The sequence below is a fragment of the Oryctolagus cuniculus genome, chromosome 3 (genome assembly GCF_051225735.1).
Source record: "Oryctolagus cuniculus isolate XC-2025 breed Fujian yellow rabbit chromosome 3, ASM5122573v1, whole genome shotgun sequence".
Lineage (NCBI taxonomy): Eukaryota > Metazoa > Chordata > Mammalia > Lagomorpha > Leporidae > Oryctolagus > Oryctolagus cuniculus.
Window position 1 is genome coordinate 113488716 of NC_142869.1, and position 25835 is coordinate 113514550.

The window sequence follows — 25835 nt, forward strand, 5'->3', positions numbered from 1 at the left end:
CTCTCTCTCTACCTCTGCCTCTCGGTAACTCTGACTTTAAAGTAAACAAATAAAATCTTTAAAAAAATATAATGAAAATTGTTGCCTAGGTCTCATATGAAATGGTAAGAAGGCAAAGGAATGAGTTTTTAATGAATAAAAAGAAAACAATGTTAAATAGGAAGCCTATCTCCTTTGAAAATATCTTTCAAAAATGAAAATTAAAACATTTTCAGATAAATAAGAACTGAGATAATTCATCATAAGTAGAATGACACTAAAAGTAATAGAAAATGAAGTTTTTTAGGCTAAGGAGGTTGCACCAGATGAAAACTCAGATCTAAATGAGAAAATTGCAGGTATCACCAATGGTAAACTTGTCTTTTTTAGTTTTCATTTTTCTAAAATATGACTGATTACTTCAGCAAATTAAGAATTAATGTTAGATATATTTCCAGAGTTCAATAGAGCCATTTCATAATGATACTGTGTCAACTGATTAGAAATATCTTACAGCTTGAAATACTTATGTACCTAATAACAAAGATTTAAAACACTTAAGCAAGTCATTAGCAAACACTAATAAAACCAAAGAAGAAACAGAACAATTATACTTGAAGATTCTAATAGTCCCTGATACATATAGAATCATTAGTCAAAAATTGACAATATGGAAGCTTGGACAACACTATTAACAACTTAGCCAACTAATATTTAGAAAATACTTTATCCAACAACTTCAAAATTGAAAAGCTTCTTAAGTACTGAAGGAATATTGATAAGCCTCAAACTTTAAAGAACTAATAACTTCAGATTATATATATATATTTAAATATATATATATTTAAAAATTTATTTATTATTTGCAAGTCCGAGAGAGAGGGAGAGACAGAAAGAAAAATTCACTCCAGTAATGACCACAATAATCAGGGTTGGGCCAGGCCGAAGCCAGGAGCAGACCTCTGTAGGTCTCCCACAAGGATGCAAGGGGCCCCCAAGCACTTGGGCCATTATTCGCTGCTTTCCCAGGTGCATTAGTATGAACTGAGTCAGAAGCAGAGCAGCCAAGACTCCAACAGGCACCCCAATACAGGATGCTCGTATTGAAAGTCGAGGCTTACCACAGAGTACATTTTTGACGACAAGGAGATTCAGTTGAAATAACTACTACTCATACTATTATATTTATATGTGGAATCTAAAAACTAGAATATTTTGAAGTACAAATGAGAAAGGTGGTTACCAAAAGTTGGGGTTGGGTGAGGGAATGTTTGTCAATTTGATTGAAAGAATAAATATTTGAGTACTATTACATGAAAGAGTGTCTATTGTTAATAATAATTTAAAATACATTTCAAAACATTTTCAGCATTTGAAACACAATTTATAAGCAGATATAAGGAATGGATGTATTTTCATTAGCATGATTTACACTCCATATTGGTGCGTATATCAGAACATCTCTCAATACCTTATAAATATTAATATTCAATTAACAAAGATAATTATAAGATGAAGGTACCAATTCAATAAAAGTTAGAAATATAAATGTAAATTTCACTCAAAGCAATTAGAAGAAATTAAAAGAAAAAAATAAGAACACAAATTAGTAAAAGTGAAAACAAACTCAAAAGAAGCCCAATGTGAGAAAAAAATTGTTTCTTAAAAGATGATAAAATTGGTAAATCCTTACTTGTACTAATAAAGAAAAAACACATTACCAATGTGCAAAATGACATCTCTATGAAGTTTACAGATCTTTTAAAAATTTTGGTACTAATAGCCAAAATAGCCTCAAATAAATGACATGACCCCTTCTTTGAAAGGAACAAGCAACAAAATGGATGTTTGAAAAGGAAGTACATTTGAATAGCTTTTTGTAAACTGAAGAAATGTAATGTATAATTAGAACCCTTCCCATGAAAATTCCACTGATAGATTCAGTAATTAATTCTATCAAATATTTGTGAATAAATGCCATAATTTCTAGTTCATTTTGTGGTAGTATTTCAGAATACTACAGACTGTGCTATTTGTAATGATGAGAAATGTATTGGCTCATAGTTCTGAAGGCTGGAAAGTTTAAGATCAAAAGTCCTCTTACGGCATAGTCTCATGAAAGATGGGCAAAGAGAGGGTGCAAGAGAGGCAAAAGCTCATCCTATAATGAGGAACCCATTCCAGCAGAACATACCCACTCCCACAATAAGAGCATTAGCCAATTCATTAGAACCTCTCATTCATGGCCTCATCAGCTCTTGAGCCCCACCTCTTAATATTGTTACATTGGCTGCTTAATGTCAATGTAAGTTTGGAAGGAAACAAACTCTAACATTCATATAGGAATAAACAGATACTAAAGGATAGAAAGTGGAGAAGGAAGGCCACTGGTCAATTCATTTGATAAGAATAGGATACTACCAATACAAAAATTAGACAGTGACATTGCAAGAGGGAACATTTTGTACTAATAATGTTCATAACCTCACATACAAGAATATCCTTAAACATATTAATACCGAAATCTAGGACTAGCGATAGAGGATATCATGACCAAATGGGGTTTATCCCAGGAATTGAAGATTGATTTAATAATGAAAACCAGTTGATACAGTCCTTTATATTAAGAGAAAAAAAAAATGCAGCCAGTGTTGTGGCATAGTGGGTAAAGTTGCCACCTGCAGTACTGGCATCCCATATGGGTGCCAGTTCGACTCACGGCTGCTCCATTTCCCATCCAGCAATTTGCTGTGGCATGGGAAAGCAGTAGAAGATGGCCCAAGTCTTTGGGCCTCTGCTTCTGCATGGGGACCAAGAGGAAGCTCCTGGCTCCTGGCTTTAGATCAGCACAGCTTCAGCCATTGCGGCCATATGGGGAGTGAAACAGTGGCTGGAAGACCTCTCTCTCTCTGCCTCTGCCTCTCTGTAGCTCTGCTTTTCAAACAAATAAAAGAATCCATAAAAAAAGAAGTCATCTCTATAGATGAAGAAAAGCAAATGATAAAATTCAATGTCCATGTAACTTTCAACATAATGAAAAGACACATTCTCTATATACGGGAGCCCAGGAAATAACGTCCACACTCAACAATGAAGCACTGAATTTTCACTGAAAGATCACTGTAAGGAAGTATATCCATTCTCACCACTGTCCTGCAAACTATACTATAAGCCCTAATCAGGTTAATTTAACAAGAAAGAAACAACATAGCATTGGGAAAAGAAGGAATAAACCTGTTTTATTTGTGAATGACAGTTGCCTATATAAAATGTAAAAATTATTTTAAAAACCTAGACTACAAGATTACAACTTGTAAAGTCAGTGTACCAATATAAATGCATGTTCAATATCTTGATTTGATAATTTTATTATGATTATACAGCAGACTTCAGAAATGTTCACTGAAGTATCTAAGGGTTAAGAGTGCAATGCCTCCAATGTGTTGTGAAGTTGTTTTTCTTGCAAAGGAAACAAAAATCTGGTTCTTATTTCTCTTTGAATGATTTTGAAAAAGTGTGCTTCTATTTTTTTTTTTTTTTTTGGACAGGCAGAGTGGACAGTGAGAGAGAGAGACAGAGAGAAAGGTCTTCCTTTGCCATTGGTTCACCCCCCAATGGCTGTTGTGGCCGGCGCGCTGCGGCCGGCGCACTGTGCTGATCTGATGGCAGGAGCCAGGTGCTTCTCCTGGTCTCCCATGGGGTGCAGGGCCCAAGCACTTGGGCCATCCTCCACTGCACTCCCTGGCCACAGCAGAGAGCTAGCCTGGAAGAGGGACAACCGGGACAGAATCCGGCACCCCGACCGGGACTAGAACCAGGTGTGCCGGCGCCGCAAGGCGGAGGATTAGCCTAGTGAGCCGCGGCGCCAGCCGAGACTTTAATTTAAAGGCCTAATATTGTTAAGATGCTAATTCTACATAAGTTGAGCTATAATTTCAATATAATTCCAATTAATATCTCATGGAACTCTTTGTAGGAACAGACTAGATAGTTTCACATTTACAGAAAAATTCAGAAGACCTAGGTATGTCAAACCAACTTATGAGAGAGCAAAGTTGGACAAATTAGCACTGTCTAGTCTCAGTAACAACTAGAACATCATAGAAACCTAGACATAGTAGAAGACACTTAAGGACACAAAAATACATCAACTGAATTGAGCAGTTTCCAAAACATATCCATATTAATCTGATAAATTGGTTTATAAAATAAATCAGTGGGGATAAATTGTGATGGAAAAAAATGGCATTCAAATGTAAAAATGATGTTTGGCACATATTTCATTTAATATTCTAAGTCAATCTAAGATAAAGTATAATCCTAAATCTAAAAGATATTACTGTCAATCTTCTAAAAAATGGGATATAAATACACTATATTGAATAGGTGAAATTTACTAATTATAAAAAACACACACAGGGCATCATCAGTATTAGAAATATCCCTTTGATGGCCATATTAAAGAAATGAATAAGCAAGCACAAACTGGAGAAAAATATATTGCAAAATGTGTATCTGACAAAAAATATAAATAAAAAGGAATCCTGCATCTCAATAATTAAAAGACCACCCATAAATACCATTAAAACATGTGAAAAGTCAATTATGAGGAAGATATTCAATACATGAAAACTATTCAACATTATTAGACCTTTCAAAAAGCCTTATGTAAGCAGCTAAAATTTGGAGACTTTTCCAATATCTTATTAAAAGGAATGTATGTAAAAAAGAGCATAACTACACATTGACATTCTACTCAACAATTTAACAAGAAAAAGATACAGAATACTGATACATTCAACAATATGAGTGAATCTCAAAAACATTTGGTGTGGAAGAATCCTCACACTAAAGAATGCATAATATGTACATAATAAATTATTTGTTTTCTGAATTTCTAAAATCTGCAAATCTAGTCTATAAGGAAAATCAGTGGAGTAGTTGTCTTTCTGGAACTTCTGAGAATTAGCATATGGGACTGTTTTGAGGAGATAGAAAGGTCCTATGTCTGAATGGAATGCAAATTAATTGTGTTGAAACACCACAGTGTACACTTAAGATCAGTGCATTTTACTATATATTACTATTTTTAAAAATAAATTGTTATATTGCCTACAAAAGAGAGAAATAAATAGGCAGAAAATTCTCTTTGATCAGAATGATGAGTATATATGTATAAATAAGAGAAATGAATTAATCATTTACTTTTGGAGTTTGATAATGCTGTCACATTAACATTGTATTAGCAAATTTATCTCACTCTTCCTCTTTAAACCACCTAAATTATAAACCAACTAGCATTTCTCTATTTCTTTAATAAAGTATTTTGGATGATTTCTTACTCAGCTGATTACTAAATCATTTAAAAATTAGCATTAAGATGTTCTAACCAATCAAGAAAAATCCTTTCACTTCTATGCAAAGGTAATCTGAATATGTTCATCACATATAGGTATCTGCAAAAATAAAGTAATTCAATGAAAAATAGATGTAGAGATCATGTCATATTATTGAACTGATGCCCTGTTGATATTCTTTTATTTTCCTAATCCATGTATGGAGTTAATTTTTTTTTTTACTTTCTGTTAATTCTTAGTAGCACTTAAATTTTGAGATTTCATGTTTCTTTCAAAATTTGGTGATACTATTGAATACTGCATTCTCATTTATTTTGTGTATTTTAGAGGTACTATGAATATTGCTGAGATGTAAGTAGAGAATCAAGAAATGATTTAGTTAGATGTTTCCTGATTTATGCATAGAGCAAAAATCTTTTGAAAAAATTACCTTGAAAAGAGACAGTGGTCAGTTATAATATAATATTAATATGAGCTTAGAAAGGTACAGTAGAGAAAAAGACCCTATACATACCTTATTACTATGAGCATTTTGAAGTATGTTCCTTTGCATACAGGAAATTATATAACGTACTGTTATTTAGCTTTCTTAATTTGAATACTCTTGTTTTAGAATCATTTCTTTCAGAAAACTATAAGACATTTCATATCATTCCATGGAAGCAGCATTAGTGTAACTTATGTTATCTTTGTATATTTACTTGAGATTAAATCAGTCTAATATTGCTTGTTTCGTTATGATTTTGGTGCTGATTAGCTGCCAGACTGTTTCAGAGAACATGGCGTTTTCCTACAGTGAAGCACTGCTGATAAGGAACGATGGCTATGATTAAGAGGGTATTGAGTATTGAAAGGATGTCCACTTTTTAATTTTATTACTGGCTGTTCGCCCAGTCCCTTTGAATGACTGAATAATTCTGCTTCCTGATGGTGCCTAGAGGTGAAAAGAGACAGCATCTGTTGGTTCAAAGTAGTTGGAATGAGGTAACCAGAGCTGCCAAATGATCTCCCTTTCCTGGTGACAAACTGCTGGCATTCCGAAGTTCAGCAAAGAAACAGTTTATAACTAAATTATCATATAATCCCAATTCTCTAGGACACCTTCTTTCAGTTTACATCAAGAATGACAAAGGGATCAATGAGATCACTTATGGTATTTCACCAGCGGAAGGCAGTGGGGAAATGTCTGAAGATAAGAGGCAAAAGGGAGCTTTGATCTGTGCTTGTTTTGGTCTTTAGATGCTTCATAGAGTTAATTATTTTCTTTCAGAAATATGAGATGACATCAGATACGTGGCTCTCTAAACAGGTAAAGTACTGTTTGTTTCTGTCACATGTTGGCCTTTGTACTCATCCTATTCTCTAATTTATTTAATAATTTTCAGAAGTAATTGTAGTTACAAGACTTTAAATCTTTGCTGGGAATGACAAAATAATCTTTTTCCATTACCATATTTATAACTTCGGCTTTCTGTGATATCATTTGTGAGCAGGTTACTTCTGTTTTTCTTTATTTTGTTTGTTGTTATTTTTTGTTTTAACAGGACATAAGTTGAAGAAGTACTACCAAGAACTATATTAAGGTCATTCATATAAGTAAATTTTTGTGTCAATGAAGTAGGAAAGAATGCAATTCATTAAAACTAGAAACCACCTGCATGGTTCAATTGCCCTTAAAATTGACCAAACCTCCACATAAATAACCACGTGGAGAATATTTCAGATGAGCATCTTTTTCCTTACCTGTCTACTGGTCAGTTTGTCACATAAGTAGACCTGGAATAAATATGACCATGACAGATAAAAAAAAAATCCACCAAATGTTCTCATATTAAGAATTCAGAGGAACCAAAAGAAGTTAATCGACTACAACTATGTCTGAATCCATTGTACTATTTATTCCATGACTGCTTTTTACAATGTCACATATTTTGTTTTGTTTGGGTGTGTTCAGGGGTTTTGTTTGTTCTATAGAGTCCTCCTTATTTTGTATTTTCTCCCTAAGTGACATTCACATCTATGTTTTATTCACCACCATGTAGTAAGAACACCAAATTTATAACCCTGGGCACTTGTATGATGAGCTCAGAAGCATCCATATTCTTATTTGTCAACCCCTCCTAAATCTGCAAGATGGTTTACATGTTCCTCAGATCCAGGCTAACATATTTCTCTTTTAGTCAGCCTTATTTCTTTTTATAATAGGATCCAAGGAGCCAAGCCATGCAGCTTTTAAACCATTATCCTAATCATCCTTGAATTTTTTCTGATTTTTATCTGCATATAATTCATCATTAGGTTATTTGATTTTGCTTTCAAAATCAAGTCAGTTTACTTTACTCCAGTACACAAAAACCATCTTGCTTCAAATTAGAGGTACTGCAGTTCCTTCTTAACTGACAAACTTTAAAATAATTATTTTTGTTAATATAGGGAAACAGATTACAAGTAGTTCATAGCTAGAATTCTTAGAGTATAGAGACACTTCATCTCACTCCCCCCTTCCTTTCTTTCTCTTTAACTTTTGCAATAACATTTTAATTTACTTTATAATCATAGGCTTTTAATGTTCCAAGAAGTTTGCCAACGCCCATGTCTTGCAGCATTTCCCATTTCTTCTAGTAATTTGATGGTTTCAGGCCTTAGGTTTAGATCCTTGATTCATGTTGAGTAGAATTTTGTATAGGGTGTGAAGTAGGGGTCTTATTTCATACTTCTGCATGAAGAGATCCAATTTTCCCAACACCATTTGTTAAAGAGACTATCCTTTCTACTGTCAAATTTATCTTCTCAGGTATCTGTCCATCCATTCTGTATGCTGCATTCTGCCTGAGTGACCTCTTTGAAATATGCATTTGATTGTCATCACGTTTATTGTTATATTCTCACTTCCACAACTCAGAACAATTTCTGTGTCTTGCTTCTGCCATTCATATAAAGACTCACATCTTAAATGATCCAAATCATGTTAATTTGAATGTTTTTCTAACTCTGTATCATATCATCCTTACTGCTGCTTTCTCCATTCAAGTCGCAATAGTCCTTACTTCTGAACAGAATTGTGTCAACTTCTTTCTCATTTGAAGTCTGTTCATGTTGCAACCTCAGGTTAAATAACCTACTCTAGAAATCATCCCCTCCAAACACCAAAATCACCCCCTCCAACCACCTTGACTAAATCTGATTCCTCAGTAAAAGCTGTCCTAAAGTCAAGTGCAATCATTGTGTGACATTTCAAGAATTACTTCTGACTTTCTCTAAGATACAGTATCAGCAAGAATATCCATTTTTTGCTCCTCATTGTAATCTAAATGATTAATGTAAAATCTGGTATATAAGGAGGCATGCCTTTGATGAATGAATAAAAAAGGAAAAAAGGCAGTAATGATACTAACTCCTTGTTGGTATGAACATGTATAACAAGACCTAGATAAATAAATAAATATATATATATAAATGTGCATAAATATATATGTGTACAGAGACACTAATATAAATATGAACAATTTTTATCTTTCTCATCATGTAAAATAATTAGAAAAAAGCTTTGATTTTACAGCTAATAATGGATTTTCACAAAATTAAATACTGAAAATAAAAGCAATGACATATGGGTATTTTGTACTCTGAATTGTCCTGCATTATTAAACCTAGTTGTCTATCATTTTTATTGCCAGGGCTTTCATTAGTGTATAACATACATCAGTATAATGCATGCTCTTTTGAGATTACCCTAAATCTTAAATACCAAACTTACGGATATTTAAGAGAAACTTTTTAAAACAAAGCTGCTAGTTATCAATTACTAAGTAAAAACTACAGTTAATAGTTTACCCTAGTTAATTTTTCTTCAGAATCTTTATAAAATGTTGTCAAAGTTCAAACTGGATGAAATTTATGAGATGAACATGGTAACAATGATGAGAAGTAGCAAATTTATACCATAAACAGAAATTTAATACATAAATTTAATATCATAAAGCCACTTTCCGGATCATAAGAAGGGCAGAAAGAAGTGAGCTTTTTGGTCTACCTTTCAAGCAATTTACATTTGTGTGAATAGCACATAATATAGGTAGTCACAGAATAGCTCAATATCACAAGTTCAGTACCAACTGTATCATAGACAGTGACATTTCAAGGAGATAAACGTGACAGTGAAACTGGTTTTACCTTTATGGAGTTGAATGTTCACTGCTGGATATTATCAAGTAGTATAAGATTTTAAACTTTTTAAAAAATGTTTGTATAAAGAAAAGAGATTTCGTGTTCTTAATGAATGATAATGATGCTTCCAACCCTCTCTTCCTATTCTATCTCCTTTTTCCTCTCTTTCTTTGTTTTCTTCCAATTTTTGACATAACATACTTAAAATTTAATTTATGGACACAGGAATAATCCTCTACTAAAAAAAGAATTTAACAAGTAGAAAAGAAAAAGTCCCCTGTCCCACTGGAGTAGAGTTAAGTGCTGTAAATGATCATGAAATCTCAAGATGTAAATTTTGCTCATATTCATGACACTTTTTTGTACTGTATTTATTGGCTATCATAAATCAAAGAAAACATGATATTTGTATTTTTGTGACTGGTTTAACTCACTAAGAACAATGGTTTCCAGTTGTACCCATTTTGTTGCAAAAGACAGGATTTCATTCTTTTTTATGGCTAATAATTCATTGTGTATGCATATGACATTTTCTTTATCCAGTCATCTATTAATGGACATCTGGGTTGATATTGTATCTTGGCTATTGTGAATTGAGCTGTTATAAACATGGGAGTACAAATAACTCTTTCATATGCTAATTTCATTCCCTTTTGGTAAATTCCCAGAAATGGGATAGCTGGGTCATATGGTTCATCGTTGTTTAGATTTTTAAGGAACCTCCATGCTGTCTTCCATAATGGTTATACTAGTTGGCATTCCACCAACAGTGTATAAGAGTACCTTTTACTTCACATCCTCACCAACATATGTTGCTTTTTGATTTCTGGATGATAGCCATTCTAATTAGGGTAAGGTAAAATTTTATTGTGCTTTTTATTTGCATTTCCTTGATAGCTAGTGATCCTGAGCAATTTTCCATGTGTCTATTGGCCATTTGTATTTCATTCTTTGAAAAATACCTGTTTATGTACTTTGCCTATTTCTTAACAAATTTGTTTTATTTTGTTGAGTTCCTTGAGCTCCTTATGTATTCTGAATATTAATCCTTTACCAGAAACATAGTTTGCAAATGGTTTCTCCTATTCTGTCTGAAATCTCTTTACTTCATTGAGTGTTTCCTTTGCTGTACGGAAGTACCTTTAGCTTGATGTAATCCCATTTGGGTATTTTGGCTTTAATCGCCGGTGTTTCTGGGGTCTTATCCAAGAAGTGTTTGTCAATGCCAATGTCTTGTAACATTTTCCCTGTGTTTTCCTCTAGTAATTTCAGGTCATAGGTTTAGATCCTAGATCCGCTGTGAATTGACTTTTTAGTAAGATGTAAGGTTATAGGGTTAGGGGTTTTGTTTCTTACTTCCGTATTCAGAGGTCCAGTTTCCCAACAGCGTTTGTTGAAGAGACTTTACTTTCTCCAGGTAGTGATTTTAGCTCATTTGTCAAACATTAGTTGGTTGTAGATGCACGGATTAATTTGGGAGGGTTTTGAATCTCTTCCATTGATCTACATGTTTATTTTTGTGCCAGTACCAAGTTGTTTTAATTATTAATACCTTGTAATATGTCTTAAATCCTGGTATTGTGATGCCTCTGGCTTTGTTTTTGTTGTTAAATGTTGCTTTTTCTATTTAGGATCTCTTGTGTTTCCATATAATTTTCAGGGATTTTGGGGATCAGATTAACTCTGTAAATTATTTTGGTTAGCACAAACACTTTAGTGGTGTTAGTTCTTCCAATTTATGAACATGGAAGATTTTTCCATTTTTTGTTTCTTCTTCTTTTTTATCTTTAATGTTTTTTAATATTCATTATAGAGATCTTGCACATTTTAATTAAATTTACCCCAAAGTATTTAAATATTTTTGTAATCATTGTGAATGGGACTGATTTTATAACTTATTTCTCAGCTATGACATTGTTTGTGCATAGAAATGCTATTGGTTTTTCATGAAGATTTATTTTCTGCAAATCTGTGAAGCTCTTATGAATTCATCATGTCATATTCAAATAGGGGTAATTTGACTTCCTCCTTTCCATTTGTATCCCTTTGATTTGTTTTCTTATCTAATGACTCTGACGAAAACTCCCAGTACTATATTGAATAGTTAATGGTTAGATTACATCCTTTGCTTGTTCCATATCACCTTAATTCCAAAATCAGAAAAAGATACTACAAAGTAAAGAGTACTATAGGCTAATATTGCTGATGAGCAGAGATGCAAAAGTCCTTAACAATATATTAGCTAACTGAATACAATGACAAATCAAAAAGATCACCCATCTAGACCAAATGGGATTCATCTGAGGAATGCAGGGATGGTTCAACATATACAAATTAATAAATGTGATACATTACATTAACAAACTGAGGAGTAAAAATCATATGATCATCTCAATTGATGCAGAAAAATCATTTGATATAATTCAATATCTTTTCATGATAAATACCTTAATTGGCTATAGAAGGAAATTTGTTATACAAGTAAAATGCTTAAGCACAATAATGAAAGTATATGACAAAACAACAACCAGAAGCATATTAAATGGAGAAAAGCTGGAAACATTTCTTTTAAAATTTATTTATTTGAAAGTCAGACTCATAGGTGGAAAGAGGAAGGGAGGTATCAATCTTCTATCTGTTGGTTTACTGCCCAGATTGTTGCAACAGCTGTGACTGGGCCAAGCCAAAGCCAGGAGCCAAACTTTCCTCTGGGCCTTTCACTTGGGTTGTAGGAACCCAAGTACTTGGGCCACCTTCCACTGCTTTTCCCAGACCGTTAATAGGGAGCTGGATTGGAAGTGGAGCAACAGAGACATGAATCAGTGCCCATATGGAATGCCAGCAGTGCATATTGCGGCTTAACCCACTGTATCACAGCACTGACCTCTTAATTATATTCTTAAAAATTAAAATAAAATTCAAACTCAATGGGAAATCTTTTCTGCATAGTAGAACAGCAAGTAAGGGCAGATACTATATGTTGGAGGAAATTTGGTAGAGTGATATGTTTGTCAAATATTTTTGCTGATATATATATGGACTCATCTATTCAGCAGTTATGAACTGGGCATCAATTGTGTCTAGAGTAATAGAGCTAAAGTGATGATATTGAAAATTTATTTTAATTATTAGATGCCTAGTAAAAAACCAGCAAATTAATAGATCAATATAATAAATGCATTCAATGTCATGATAGAGTTGAATACAGGATACATTTTGGAATAATGAGGAGAAATTCCTTAATTAGGAGAGATCCCCTAACCAGGGAAATTTTGGAATGTCTTATGCTTTATGGAAATGAGTAAAATCTACTTAGACTTAGTACAAAAAGGATGACAGGTAGATTGTTTCAGGTGGAAGAAACCCCACTTGTCCAACAAAGCAAGAGAGATACCCCAGCCAGCAGGAGATGTAATGAACTGAATTACTAACTCTATACTAATTGAAAGGGAACACACGTACAAACACCTAAATATACAAAACATACCCTGAGGGAGTTAAGTATAATAGATAGAATAGAATGAAGTAAAAAAAAAAAAAAAAAAAAAAAAAAAAAAAAAAAAAAAAGGATATCAGATGGAGTTGCATAATCTAGCTTTGTTATTAAACTTTGTTAGGTAATCAGGAAATATTCATTGGTAAAGTGACATTAGAGCAGAAAAGTGAATCAGAGAGAAGGAATTGCCAAATAAAGGAAATATAAGTAGCAAAGGCTCTGGATCCACAGCATGTAGGAAGCAGAAGCCCAGTGAGGAAGCAGGGGAGAGAGAGAAACAAGAAATGAGCATGCAGAGGGCCAGGACTTCTAAAATACTGGAAAGGTGTTTGAAAGATTTACAGTAAAAACCATATCAAAGCCTTTCTTTATATCATATAGTCATGCAGTCATATTCATTAATCAATCAGGTTGGTACTCAGTGTTTTGTCAATTTAAATCAATTTTTCTCAATATTTCCCCTGAAACAAGAGAAAGAAATCTGCATGTATGGCTTTCATCATTCAATTTTCATAAATATTCCTATTGACTTAATGTGCCACTAGAATTTCAGTAAAAATCACCAAATGAGGATTCACACTTGCAGGCATTTGTGCTGGTGTGTAGGTAAAGTTGCGTAGTAAAGATGGGAAATCTGAATGATATAATTTTCTATAGATATCTTTCAATTTCATGGGCTTTAACTTTTTAAATTTCAACAAACTTATATATACTTCCTCAGTAATAAATCTTCAAGTAATTAGAATTACTGACAAAATATATTCAATATATATTATGCAATTTAATTAAAAATAATTTTGATAACTGGCACAGGCATCAGCTTTTCCTCAACTCAACACAGTCTTGTGTAAAGACATGAAAGTTGTTTTTTGAGCCAATTTAAAGGGATCTTTACTCTAATTGTAAAACATTGTTATACACTATGCATGAAACTTCTGCATCCTTCCCACTGTGTAAACACATACATACTTGCAGTGTAGCATTACATTAATTTAAAAAATACTATGATACATCGATTTTATGAGTAATATGACCACTTTAAAACTAATTTCAAATTGTACTTGGTACAACTCACATATCACTTAGCAGTAGTTGACAGCATGTTGAGATTGTTATATGTCTTTCTATATTTTAGAATGAGGAGCCTGTGTTTTCCAGAGATGGTAGCAAATTCTTTATGACTGTTCCTGTTAAACAAGGGGGCCGTGGAGAATTTCACCACATAGCCATGTTCCTTGTGCAGGTAAGTGCTGTTATTTATTTTTTTTTCCTGTGGTTTGATTTCATTTTTATCATGTTCCTAAAGGGTTATTTCCCATTGCATTCTGAGCCTATATTTAACATCTGTGAATCTCTGTTACATCTATCGAGATCACAGACAATGTAGAAAGAGCACCCTTGTCCATCGCCTTAACTGTACCTTTGTACCTTTCTCTCTATCTCTCTCTTTTAAGATTTCATTTATTTGAAAGTCAGAATTGCAGAGGGTGAAAAAGAGAGAGAGAGAGAGAGAGAATGAGTGTTGTGTTCCATCCACTGGTTCACTCCCCAAATGGCTACAATGGCCAGGGCTGGACCAGGTGGAAGCCAGGAGCTTCTTTTGGGTGTCCCATGTGGGTGAAGGAGCCCAAGCTCTTGGGACATCTTCCATTCTTTTCCAGGCACATTAGCAGAGAGCTAGATTGGAAGTGGAACAGCCAGGTCTCAAATCATCACCCAAAAGGGATACCAGCTCTGCAGATGGTGCCTTAACTCATTTGGTTACAGTGCCAATCACTAAGCTATACCTTTCTACAAAAATGTCTCAACAGTTATAAGGTTTAGTGAGCCACACATGTGAGAGATGAACTGAGCACCTCAAAATACATTTAGTAAATGAAAAACACCCAACTTTCAAGGACCTGGGGACACCCTAGATAAGAGGTTTTACCAACAAATGCATGTTACTTATTTTGTACAAGTAGTATCTCAAGGTGTTGTAATAGTTATGAATACTCAAAGCAACTTAAATATCCATCAAAAATTTTATGGTTGACTAAATCATGGAACACTCACAGAACAAACATCAATCCAGGTTTTTATTTTTTTTTATTTTTATTTTTTTTTACTTATTTGACAAATAGAGTTAGACAGTGAGAAAGACAGAGAGAAAGGCCTTCCTTCTGTTGGTTCACCCCCTAAATGGCCTCCATGGTCAGAGCTATGCCGATATGAAGCCAGGAGCCAGGTGCTTCCTCCTGGTCTCCTATGCGGGTGCAGGGGCACAAGCACTTGGGCCATTCTCCACTGCCCTCCTGGGCCACAGCAGAGAGCTGGACTAGAAGAGGAGCAACTGGGACTAGAACCCAGCACCCATATGGGATGCCGGCGTTGCAAGCAGAGGATTAACCAAGTGAGCCACGACGCTGACTACCATCCAGGTTTTTTTTTTTTTTTTTTTTTTTTTTTTTTTTTTTTTAAAGCAGGATAAAATAGAGTGTTTATGTAATAACAAAGGCAAAGAGTCTGCATTATACTTTTAAGGACTTTGTGATAAAAGGAAGGGAAATATTTCTTTCTTGTAATATCAAAAGAATGTTAATGGTCCATGTGATTTTATTTAACTATAAAAAGATCAATGGATATACAAAGATTTATTTTCATTAATTTAAAGGCAGAGAGAGACAGATAAACTGCTCTTCTATTGGATGATTTACTTCCTAAATGCCGGCAATCCCTAGGGCTGGATTAGATGGATTAGACACAAGCCACAATATCAGAAATCCATTTGGATCTCCATGTTGCTTACAAGGACTCACATGATTTCTCTCAAGGGTTGCATTATCAGAAATCTGGAATAGGGAGAAGGACCCAGAACTCAAACACAGATACTCTGATGTGATATGTAGGCCTTTGTTAATTGCTTTGCCTAATAGCAACCCCAACAATCATTTTTTTAAATATGATTTGAATTTAATTCCCAACAGTAAAGTTTCATAAACAATAAAGCATAAAATAATAAAAAAAAACTAATCTCACAAGAAAAGGTTATATAATGATAAATAATTGTATCAGAATTAGAATATTTATGAGAGTTTTTCAAACTAGCCAAAAATCATTTCATAACCATAAAATAGAGTGAATTTTAATGCAACAGAAGAGCCTTAACCAATCATTAGTTTTCACATTCTTGGAACCTGAAAGTCTTGTACATATTCTCAAACGATTACCTCAGTGGTTTCCACATATTGTATTGGGTGCTTAACACTTTGAATTATTGAAATCTTGCATCAATAGTTTAAAATTTAAATCTCAACCAAGATATATGCTGTTAAAATAATTGTCACAATTTTAACTTTAATTTTAATCAAAGCTGAAATAAATAATTTGGAATATATATATATTTTCCACAGTGGAAATGTAGATCAAGTTTCCTAGCATATCATTAATGTAGAAAAACAGTTTACACACTAATGTATGATCCAATTTATGCTCTAAAGCTCTAAATAAACTTAGGCAATTATATATGAATAAAATTTTGGATTTCTGTATCAAGTTATTCAAATGATTGTATCAGGTAGGTAGGATTTTAAAGGGATATTTTCATTTTATGTAAATTGAGACACTTCACTAGTTAATTGTTTCATGTGATTATTTTGCTAATTTTTTAAAGATTTATTTTATTTATTTCAAAAGAGAGAGAGAGGCAGAGAAAGAGTGAAAGAGAGATTTTCTACCCTCTGGTTTCTTCCCCAAATGTCCCCAATGAGAGGGGGTGGACCAACCTGAAGCCAAGAGCAAGGAACTTCTTCCAGGTCTCCTGTGTGGGTGCAGTGGCCCAGGCACTTGGGCCATCCCCTACTGCTTCTGATCCATAGCAGAGAGCTGGATCCGAAGTGGAGTAGCCAGGACTGGAACCAGCACCCATATGCTATGCCACAACATAGGCCCACCTTTTGCTAATTAAGAACAAACTTTATCATAAATGCTAAGAAAATACTTTAGCTCCCCCAAAATCACAGTTTTCAAACTTGTGACCATGTCATGTTATTAAATTTTTAAACCTAAGATTATGTTCATATTGTGAATACTTATAAAATCCAAAAATAACAAAAGTTGTACAACACTTCTTTCTTTATATATAGAATTCAAAAGAGGAAAAAAAAACACTACTCAACATATTAGAAAAAAATGGTGTCTTTTTAAAAGTGTGGGGCTGTGGGATTGACTAGGCAGTTAAGGCACTGGTTAAGACGCTCATGTCCCATATTGGAGTACCTGGGTTCAGTACCTCGTGTCCATCCTGACTCCAGCTTCCTTCTAATACTGACCCCAGGAGGCAGAGGTGATGGCTGAAGTGACAGAGTTCCTGCCACCCATGTGGGAGACCTGAATTGAGTTCCTGGCTCTTAGCCTCAGTCTCACCCCAAAGGCCAATTGAGGAATGAACCAGCTGATGGGAGCATTCTCCCAGTCTGTCTGTCTGTCTGCCTGTCAAGTACGTACATGCACATGTAATTTTAATGCATTTGTGGTATTGGATGAGGTTGTGATGTTGGCAGGTAGGAATGAGATATTTATGCAACTAACAGTGATGTATTTCTAAGCCTTGGGAAGAAGAGTAGCTCCTTTATCTCAATCAAACCAACCTCACCTGCCCCCTGATTCATTTTTACCCCTGAAATGTTTAGAAGGGAAACTTCAGAGAGCAGATGTGTCCACTTTGTTCCTCTTCTATATGGAGACTATAATAAAGCTTTCATTGAAGTAGAAAACATTTTTCTCTACTCTGGTTGCTCTAGGGAATTTCTGGTTTGCCTCACTGAGAAATGAACATGATTGTGTGATTTCTTATGGATATTTTGGCAATGAACTGACATTAATCGACTTTGTTAATGAATCAGAGCAGTGCTTGGATAGATAAAACTTACATCTAAGTTGAGACATAAAAAACAAAATCACATACACATATTACTTTAGGAAATAGCTTGAATTCCTTTGATTCAACTTAGTAATAGCTGACAAAGAGCTATTTTATGAATTGCTTATAACTGCCTTATGAATATAAGGTGGGAGATAAAAGAAGTTTGTGGAAATTACATATTATGTAAAAAAAGTATGGATTTCAAATTTTTGCGCCAAAAATACTTATTTTATTTTAAAGGCATAGAGACAGATAGCCAGAGAGAGAGGAGAGGGGAGGGGAAGGGAGGGGAGGGGAGGGGAGGGGAGGGGAGGGGAGGGGAGGGGAGGGGTCCCATACACTAGTCTACTACTTACATGACCTCAGTAGCCAGGCTAAAGCTTTGAGATTGGGCCAGGCTAAAGCGGTGAGATTAGAACTTAATCCAGTTTTTCCAATTGGGTGGCAGGGACCTAATTACTGTTGCCTCCCAGGGGCGGCATTAGCAGGAAGCTGGAGTCAGGAGCTAGAGCTAGACATCAATCCCAGATACCTAAGATGAATGTGCAGATCTTCTAATTACAAATGTTTAAGGTACTCCCATATATATATTCTTCTAAAAGAAATAAACTGAATAAAGATTATATAAAATTATTCACAAACTCAGCACCCCATATTCTCATACCTTTAATCCATTGTTGCATATATTTCCAATTCCTTTTTACACTAAAAAGTGTACATTCCCTTATAGATTACAGTCATAATGTGTAGTGACAACATGTAAATAACCTATAGGCATTTTCTCATGTCATTCAACTTTACTCATAATATTTACATTTCATATTTTTCTTATGTGACTTTAATATCTGCTCAGCATACTATCAATAGGTTTTTGATGCCATATTTAAATGTTCCAATTTTATTCATTGTTAAAATTATTTCTGTTTTTTTTTAATGATTTTTATTTATTTATTTGAGAGGTAGAGTTACAGGCAGTGACAGGGAGAGACAGAGAGAAAGGTCTTCTGTCTGCTGTTCATTCCCCAAATGGCCACAACAGCTAGACCCGTGCCTATCTGAAGCCAAGAGCCAGGAGCTTCTTCCAGGTCTCTCACGTGGATGCAGGGACCCAAGAACTTGGGCCATCTTCCATTGTTTTCCCAGGCCATAGCAGAGAGCTGGATTGGAAGAGGAGCAGCTGAGACTAGAACTGGCACCCTTATGGGATGCTGCCACCGCAGGCAAGGATTAACATACTACCAGCCAGCTATACTCTGGTTTTTGATATAACAGGGGATGCAGAGATAAACACTAATACATAAACGTTACTATTCTATTTGGGACTTTTCCCAAAAACACATTTCCAGATGTTAAAAGATAACTAGGCAAAGCATAAGCATATGTTTACATTTTAAGGTTTTAATGCAGAGTGCTAAATTGGCTCTTCAAAAATAGCATACTAATTCACAATCAAAGAAGCAATGCCTGCCAACATAAGAATCCTTGCACCCCTCCTCTTTTCCTTGGTATGTTACAATCAGACATTAAAATGATGGACCTGTGAGGCTGGGAAGCCCATAGTCAGTCAGGAATACCACCTTCGCGGTACTTCATGCTTAGTCGTGTGAGAGAACTTCCTGATTTACTCAGCAAATGTGTATTTGTTTAAGTACCTTGATAAATGAAATGTGTAAATTTTTGTAAACATTTTACTGTCTCACACAATCAGTGAGTAGGTAAAAATCATTAGAACCTGAGTTACAGAATTGTTGTTTCAGGCTATTTTCATTACAGAGAATGATGGTTCTCATTACAAACACTTTAATGTTCTTTTTTTCTCATTTACTGAAGTTCTTTCTTGTTAAAGTAATTTCAAAAAATAAAAACAAAAATAAAAATAACTTAAGTGTTTTCTTCCAATCTCATTCCTTTAAACATAATTGTAATTTTATGTAAAACACTGAATTACATACTTAGAGTTTAAATTAAATTTTAAACTTTTGCTTAAAAGTACCTTTTCTCCACAAAGCTAAATAATCTTGAAAAACAATTCTTTACAAGATGAATATTTAGTTCACTAAATACTTAAAGGTACTTCTATAACCATTAGTTTCAATGCTTAATTTAGTGACAATTTGTTATAGTCAGATGTTATACTGTAGATACAGCTTATTTAGTATGAATTATTTGTTTAGTAATAATTAGCAGAACTGGAATCCTTGAATCAAAAGCAAAATATTTCTAAGCCCTTAGATATGTATTTCCAGATACTTTCAGTATGAATATGTGAAAACAGAATATGTGAACATTTTCTCCATATTCAAATGTCCTATTAAAAGCAGTATTTTTAAATGTATGCCTCTTCTGAAAATTTATATAGCTAAAATACTTATTTTTCTGAATAGTGTATGGTTTATGTATGTTAATTGTACTTTATGCACTTCCTAAATCACACATAGATGCAAAAATTCTTTTACCTCAGACCATCTTTTTTGATCATATAGATATTCTTTCCTTCCCTTTGTTATGTATGTAGATCTTGAAGTTCTGATTCCCATCTCTGCACCTGCGGCATCTGTAGTTAAAGAGAAAGTTATTTATTATTATTATCATTTCAAAGACATGACACCTTTTTCTCTCAAATAGGAGGTAAATGGAGGGTCCGTTATGTTAAGTGGCTCAGATTCATGGGTGTAAGCAATTGCCCTGTCATCTTTTAAAATTGTGTTAAATGGAAAATTATATGTTGGTGAATCCATGTACTTTCTCTATTCAGCAACATGGGGTTTTGCCCATGAGAGCTGATGATTTCACTTGGAACAATTTTAAGTGCCACTATTCATTACAAATACTGTAGATAATAGCATGTCCCCAATCCACAATTCTATCACCTAATCAACCCAATAACATTTTTTTTTCATTACGTTTCACTGCTGTATCTGATTAGGACATTGTCTGAAAACAATTGGCCCATCTCATGTGATGAACAGTCAATGAAAGCATGCTACTTTAATCACTAAAACATTTTCCTTATTTGGAAGCAGTGAAAGTTGAGCAGAATTCAATGATAAATTTGAAAAATCCATGTGTAATCAGGTAAAAAGCATATGCCCACTTAAATGCTTACTGCAACCAATTACAAATAGAAACATGAAATTAATATTTAATTTCTCTATGTAGGATAAAATCTCTACCCACTGAAAGAGAGGTATCTGATGTCTATTGTCTCAAATAAAAAGCCTTTATTCTATACTTAGCCCTCTTTAAAAAATGAGAGCACTAGTTTTATTGCTTTTCATTCTAAAAGTTGAAGTGTGAATTCAGTCTAATGTATCTAGCTATGTTGCCTTATCAAAAATGTAATAGATTTTATATTCATATTTGGTGATTCTATTCTACAAAGTTAATAGTAGAGATTGTAGATGCAAAGAATGAAATGTTACTGTGAAGCAAAAATTGTTATTTTTTTCGCTGTGTTAAATTACCTTTACTGTGATTGTATTTCTCCCAAGGTGTTTGTAAACCTATCTGTATTACATATATCCTACTGGACAAACAGGAAGCCCCTTGATATTTCATTTTTTTCACTTACAGTATAGTAATCTACTATGGTCTGGTTTTGCATTATTTACCTTAAGTCCAGTTCAAAATAAATGTACCTACTGTTATGATATAAAATATTCTAATATGTATTATAGGAAACTGATTTTATGCTATTATATATGAAACATGGGTTCAACTTTTCCCTAGATTATCTTTGTCCTTTTAGGTATAAAGCAAACAAGGTGATTACAAGTATTTGAAATAAAATCAAAAGGATATGATGGTGTTCTTACAGCTCCCGACAAGTTCTTTTGCTCCAACACTTAGAGGCATACTATTTTGAAGTAATGGATCTGTGAATTGAATAGTATAGAATTTTATTTTTATGCACACTGTGCAATTTTCAAAGCGTTGGATTGTTGTCCATGATCATTTTCAAGTAGCTATTCTGTCTTTAAAACATCCACATGTGGCCGGCGCCGCAGCTCAATAGGCTAATCTTCCGCCTGCGGCGCTGGCACACCGGGTTCTAGTCCCGGTCTGGGCACCGGATTCTGTCCCGGTTGCTCCTCTTCCAGTCCAGCTCTCTGCTGTGGTCCGGGAGTGCAGTGGAGGATGGCCCAAGTCCTTGGGCCCTGCACCCCATGGGAGACCAGGATAAGCACCTGGCTCCTGGCTTCAGATCAGCGCTGTGTGCTGGCCACAGCGGCCATTGGCAGGTGAACCAACGGAAAAGGAAGACCTTTCTCTCTCTCTCTCTCTCTCACTGTCCACTCTGTCTGTCCAAAATAAAAAAAAAAAAAAATCCACACGTGCAAACTGTTGAAATCTTTACTTAGTATATACTAAATTGATCTTCTGTATATAGATAATTGAAAATGAATCTTGATGAAGAATAGGATGAGAGAGGGAGTGGGAGATGGGATGGTTGTGGGTGGGAGGGTGGTTGTGGGGGAAAAAGCCACTATAACCAAAAGTTGTACTTCGGAAATTTATATTTATGAAATAAAAGTTAAAAAAAAACATACAAAATTGGGAAAAATCCACACATACCTTGAAAAATAGAAAACAATCTGCCTAGAAATCTGTGGACTAAAAGTATCTCCAAATATTTCTAAATATTGGGAAAATATAGTTACATTTTTAGTGTTTTGAGATTTTTTTTCCATTTTATATTTGTCATCTAAGATGCATTAAAGCATTGAAATTTTAGTGTGCTGTCCTTGGCTCATTCAAAGCTCAGCCTATAAATGAATAAGGAAATCTATGTCATTGATGATTATCTTACAGAAAGTTGGCAACATAATATCTAAGTTTAGAACTCCATCTTTGCCTTTGAGTTGTGCCGCTCTCAAATGTCATAAATTGAGTTTTGTGTTTGCATTTATATTTTTCTCACCAAATAAACAAAGGCAACAAACATTAAACAGAGTAGTTAGCATAAAGAAGTTATATACATATTGTTGATCATACACATCTGGGGGTCCAAAGCACTGTCTTTAAGAATAAGCAATAGGAGCTGACATTGATATGTAGTGAGCAAAGCTGTTGCCTGTGGCATCAGCATCCTGTATGGGTGGCAGTTCATGTCTCCACTGCTCCACTTCCCATCCATGGCCTGGGAAAAGCAGAAGAAAATGACTCAAGTATTTGTGCCCCTGCATGCATATGGGAGACTTGGATGAAATTCCTGGTTTTGGTTTCGCTCAGCCCTAGCCATTGTAGCCACTTGGTGACAGAAGATACTTCTCTGTCTCTGTTTGCATCTCTTCCTCTCTCTCTGTGATTCTGACTTTCAAAAAAATATTAAAAAAAAAAAAAGTAATAGACTATGTAGTGCAAGGAAAAATGTGTGCAAAGAAAAAAAAAAAAAAAACAGAATTTTGCAACCATTAGTTCACAGTTCACTCCCCAAATGCCAGCAGCTCCATCAGAGTATCCTATGTGGATGGCAAGATCACAGTTATTAAATCATCATCCACTGCCTCCCAGCATGCACTAGCAGGAAGCTGTATCAGAAGCAGATCAGCCAGGACTTAAACTGGTAGGTACTCAAATGTGGGATACAAGAGTCCCAAGCATCAACTTAACCTGAGGCACAACAATTCCTGTCCCAGAATTTTTGAAAAACAAATTCTTATTCCTAAATAATTCTTTGGTGAATTTAAAGCAAAACTGGAATTTTTAAAAAATATTTTATTTATGTACTTGACAGAGTTACAGAGAAGGAGAGAGAGAAATGTCTTCTATCCACTGATTCACTCACAAAATGGCAGCACTGGCCAGAGCTGGGTCAATTCAAAGCCAGAAGCCAGTAACTTCTGAGTTTCTCATGTGGGTGTAGGGGGCCAAGCACTTGGGCCATATTCTCCTGCTTTCTGAGGCCCTAAGCAGAGTGCTGGATTGAAAGATGAGCAACCAGGATAAAAATTGACACCCATATGGGATGCCAGCATCGCAGGTGGAGGCTTAGCCTACTATGACACAGGGCCAGCCCACAAAACTGGAAATTCAATAAAATAGTAATAGTAATACATGTAATAGAAAAAACAATAATACTTTATCTTAGGATTTGATCAGAAAAAAACTCATAGCTCTAAAAATGATAAAAATAAAAATGAAAGGACAAAATTTAATGAGTGGAATTCTCAAATCAAAAACAGACAATATAAAGAAGAAAAATAGGAATAAGTTTGATGCAAGATTAAGTTTATATATAAAAAGAAAAATATATACAACTAATAAATAAAAAATTATGCTAGTTCTTTGGGAGCAAAGTGCCAATAAAATCATTAAATCCTGAAAGGAAAAGCAGTGAAAAAACAAAATTTTACAGATTAAATGGCCAGTAGAAAACATGAGACATTTTAATAAATCAGAGTGTTCTGCAGGATTATATGTTTATTAATTGGAAAAATACAGATAAAACAAGGCACTCCAAATACAATATAAATTGTTCTACAGCACAAATTTTCTTTTCCATAAAGCCCTTTTCAAAAATGAATACCAATTCATGGTCTTAATGAGTTAAAAATATAAGATGTGGTAGATAACTTTTAACATGATAAAACATGCATGCCTCAGTCCAAAAGCCAGTATCTTAACGAATATCAACATCATATCTATTAAGGTCAAGGACAAAGAAAGATGCCTGCTATTTCTGCTATCTTATAATATTGTGACAGAGGTATTAGTCAATTTAAATTCAGCAAGGAGAACAGCCAATTATAAGAAGCTGGAAAAGTATACAGTGAGACAAGCAGGTAGATATTTAGCAATCAGAAATCGACAGCTATATTATATGCAAACAACATCAACTAGAGGCTATAATGCATGATGTCCTTGTTATGATTATAATGTATAAAATATTTGATAGTAACCATGAAGTTGAATATATATAAAAATGTATGAAACTTTATGCCTTTAAAACATTTCTGGAAGACATTCAAGTGGGATTGAACAAATGAGAAGGTATCCTTGTTCCTGATTATTGGTTTATTTATCTGAAAGGTGGCAGTGTGGGGGGGTCTTTCATCCACTGGTTCTCTCCCCAAATGGCTTCAACAGCCATGTCTGAACCAGGTCAAACCAGGAGCCTGGAACTCCAACTGATGTAGATGAGTGGCAGTGATGCAAGTATCTGGACCATCATCTAATGCTTTCCCAGGCACATTAACAGGGAGCTGGATCAGAAGTGGACTCAAACCAGCACTCTGATAGGGGATGCTGGCATCACAAGGGTTGGCTTAAATACCTGTGACGCAACAATACTTCTTGATCCTGGTTAAAATACTATTCACTATAATCTTTATATTATCTTACTGGAAAGTTCCAAATTTTCAATTTTCTTGAACTGGATACTTTAATGTTAGGTTCACTTTGAAAAATCAAATAATACTAATACTGAGAGAGATTCTGAGACAACGAATGAGAAATAACAGATCTTAGTAGAAATGATATCTAATAAAGATGTTAAAAATCTATAAAATGTGTGGTATTTGGAGACTAATGTAACAGCATAGAAAATACAGAATAGATACAAAAATAGACATCTTTTCATTTGACTATTACCAGTAGCCCTTTACTGTTTTCCTGGTGAAGTATGGTCTTTCATTTTTACTTGTGGGATTCTTTATTTAGAAGCATTAATCCTTCGACCATAATGTAAAGTTAAAATGTTTATCTAAAAAATTAAGAAAGGGGGTGGAGAAAGAGGGAGGAAGAAAAAGTATTGCTATTTTCTTAGTATTGTTAGGGTCTAAAAAAAGCCCACCGCCCGAGGAACGACTCCAAGAGATTTTTTCTCTCATGCAACCAGCAAAGGGTTAAATTTATTGATCCAACATGTTGGGGCCCTCTGACAAGGACAGAGGAGCCGTGAGGAACTACAGCATAGGGTTTATAAAGGCAA

At 34.4% G+C, this 25835-nt stretch overlaps 1 protein-coding gene across 4 annotated transcripts in view; it reads left to right on the forward strand.

Annotated features, from left to right (window-relative positions):
• Window positions 1-25835, forward strand: part of DPP10 (dipeptidyl peptidase like 10) — a 1526588-nt gene that overhangs the window by 1447109 nt on the left and 53644 nt on the right. For all 4 annotated transcript variants that reach the window (XM_051849637.3, XM_051849636.3, XM_051849638.3 and 1 more), the window contains exons 12-13: window positions 6607-6645; window positions 14135-14242. In XM_051849637.3, coding sequence (XP_051705597.1) covers window positions 6607-6645; window positions 14135-14242 — 147 coding nt within the window. The remainder of the gene's footprint in view (window positions 1-6606; window positions 6646-14134; window positions 14243-25835) is intronic.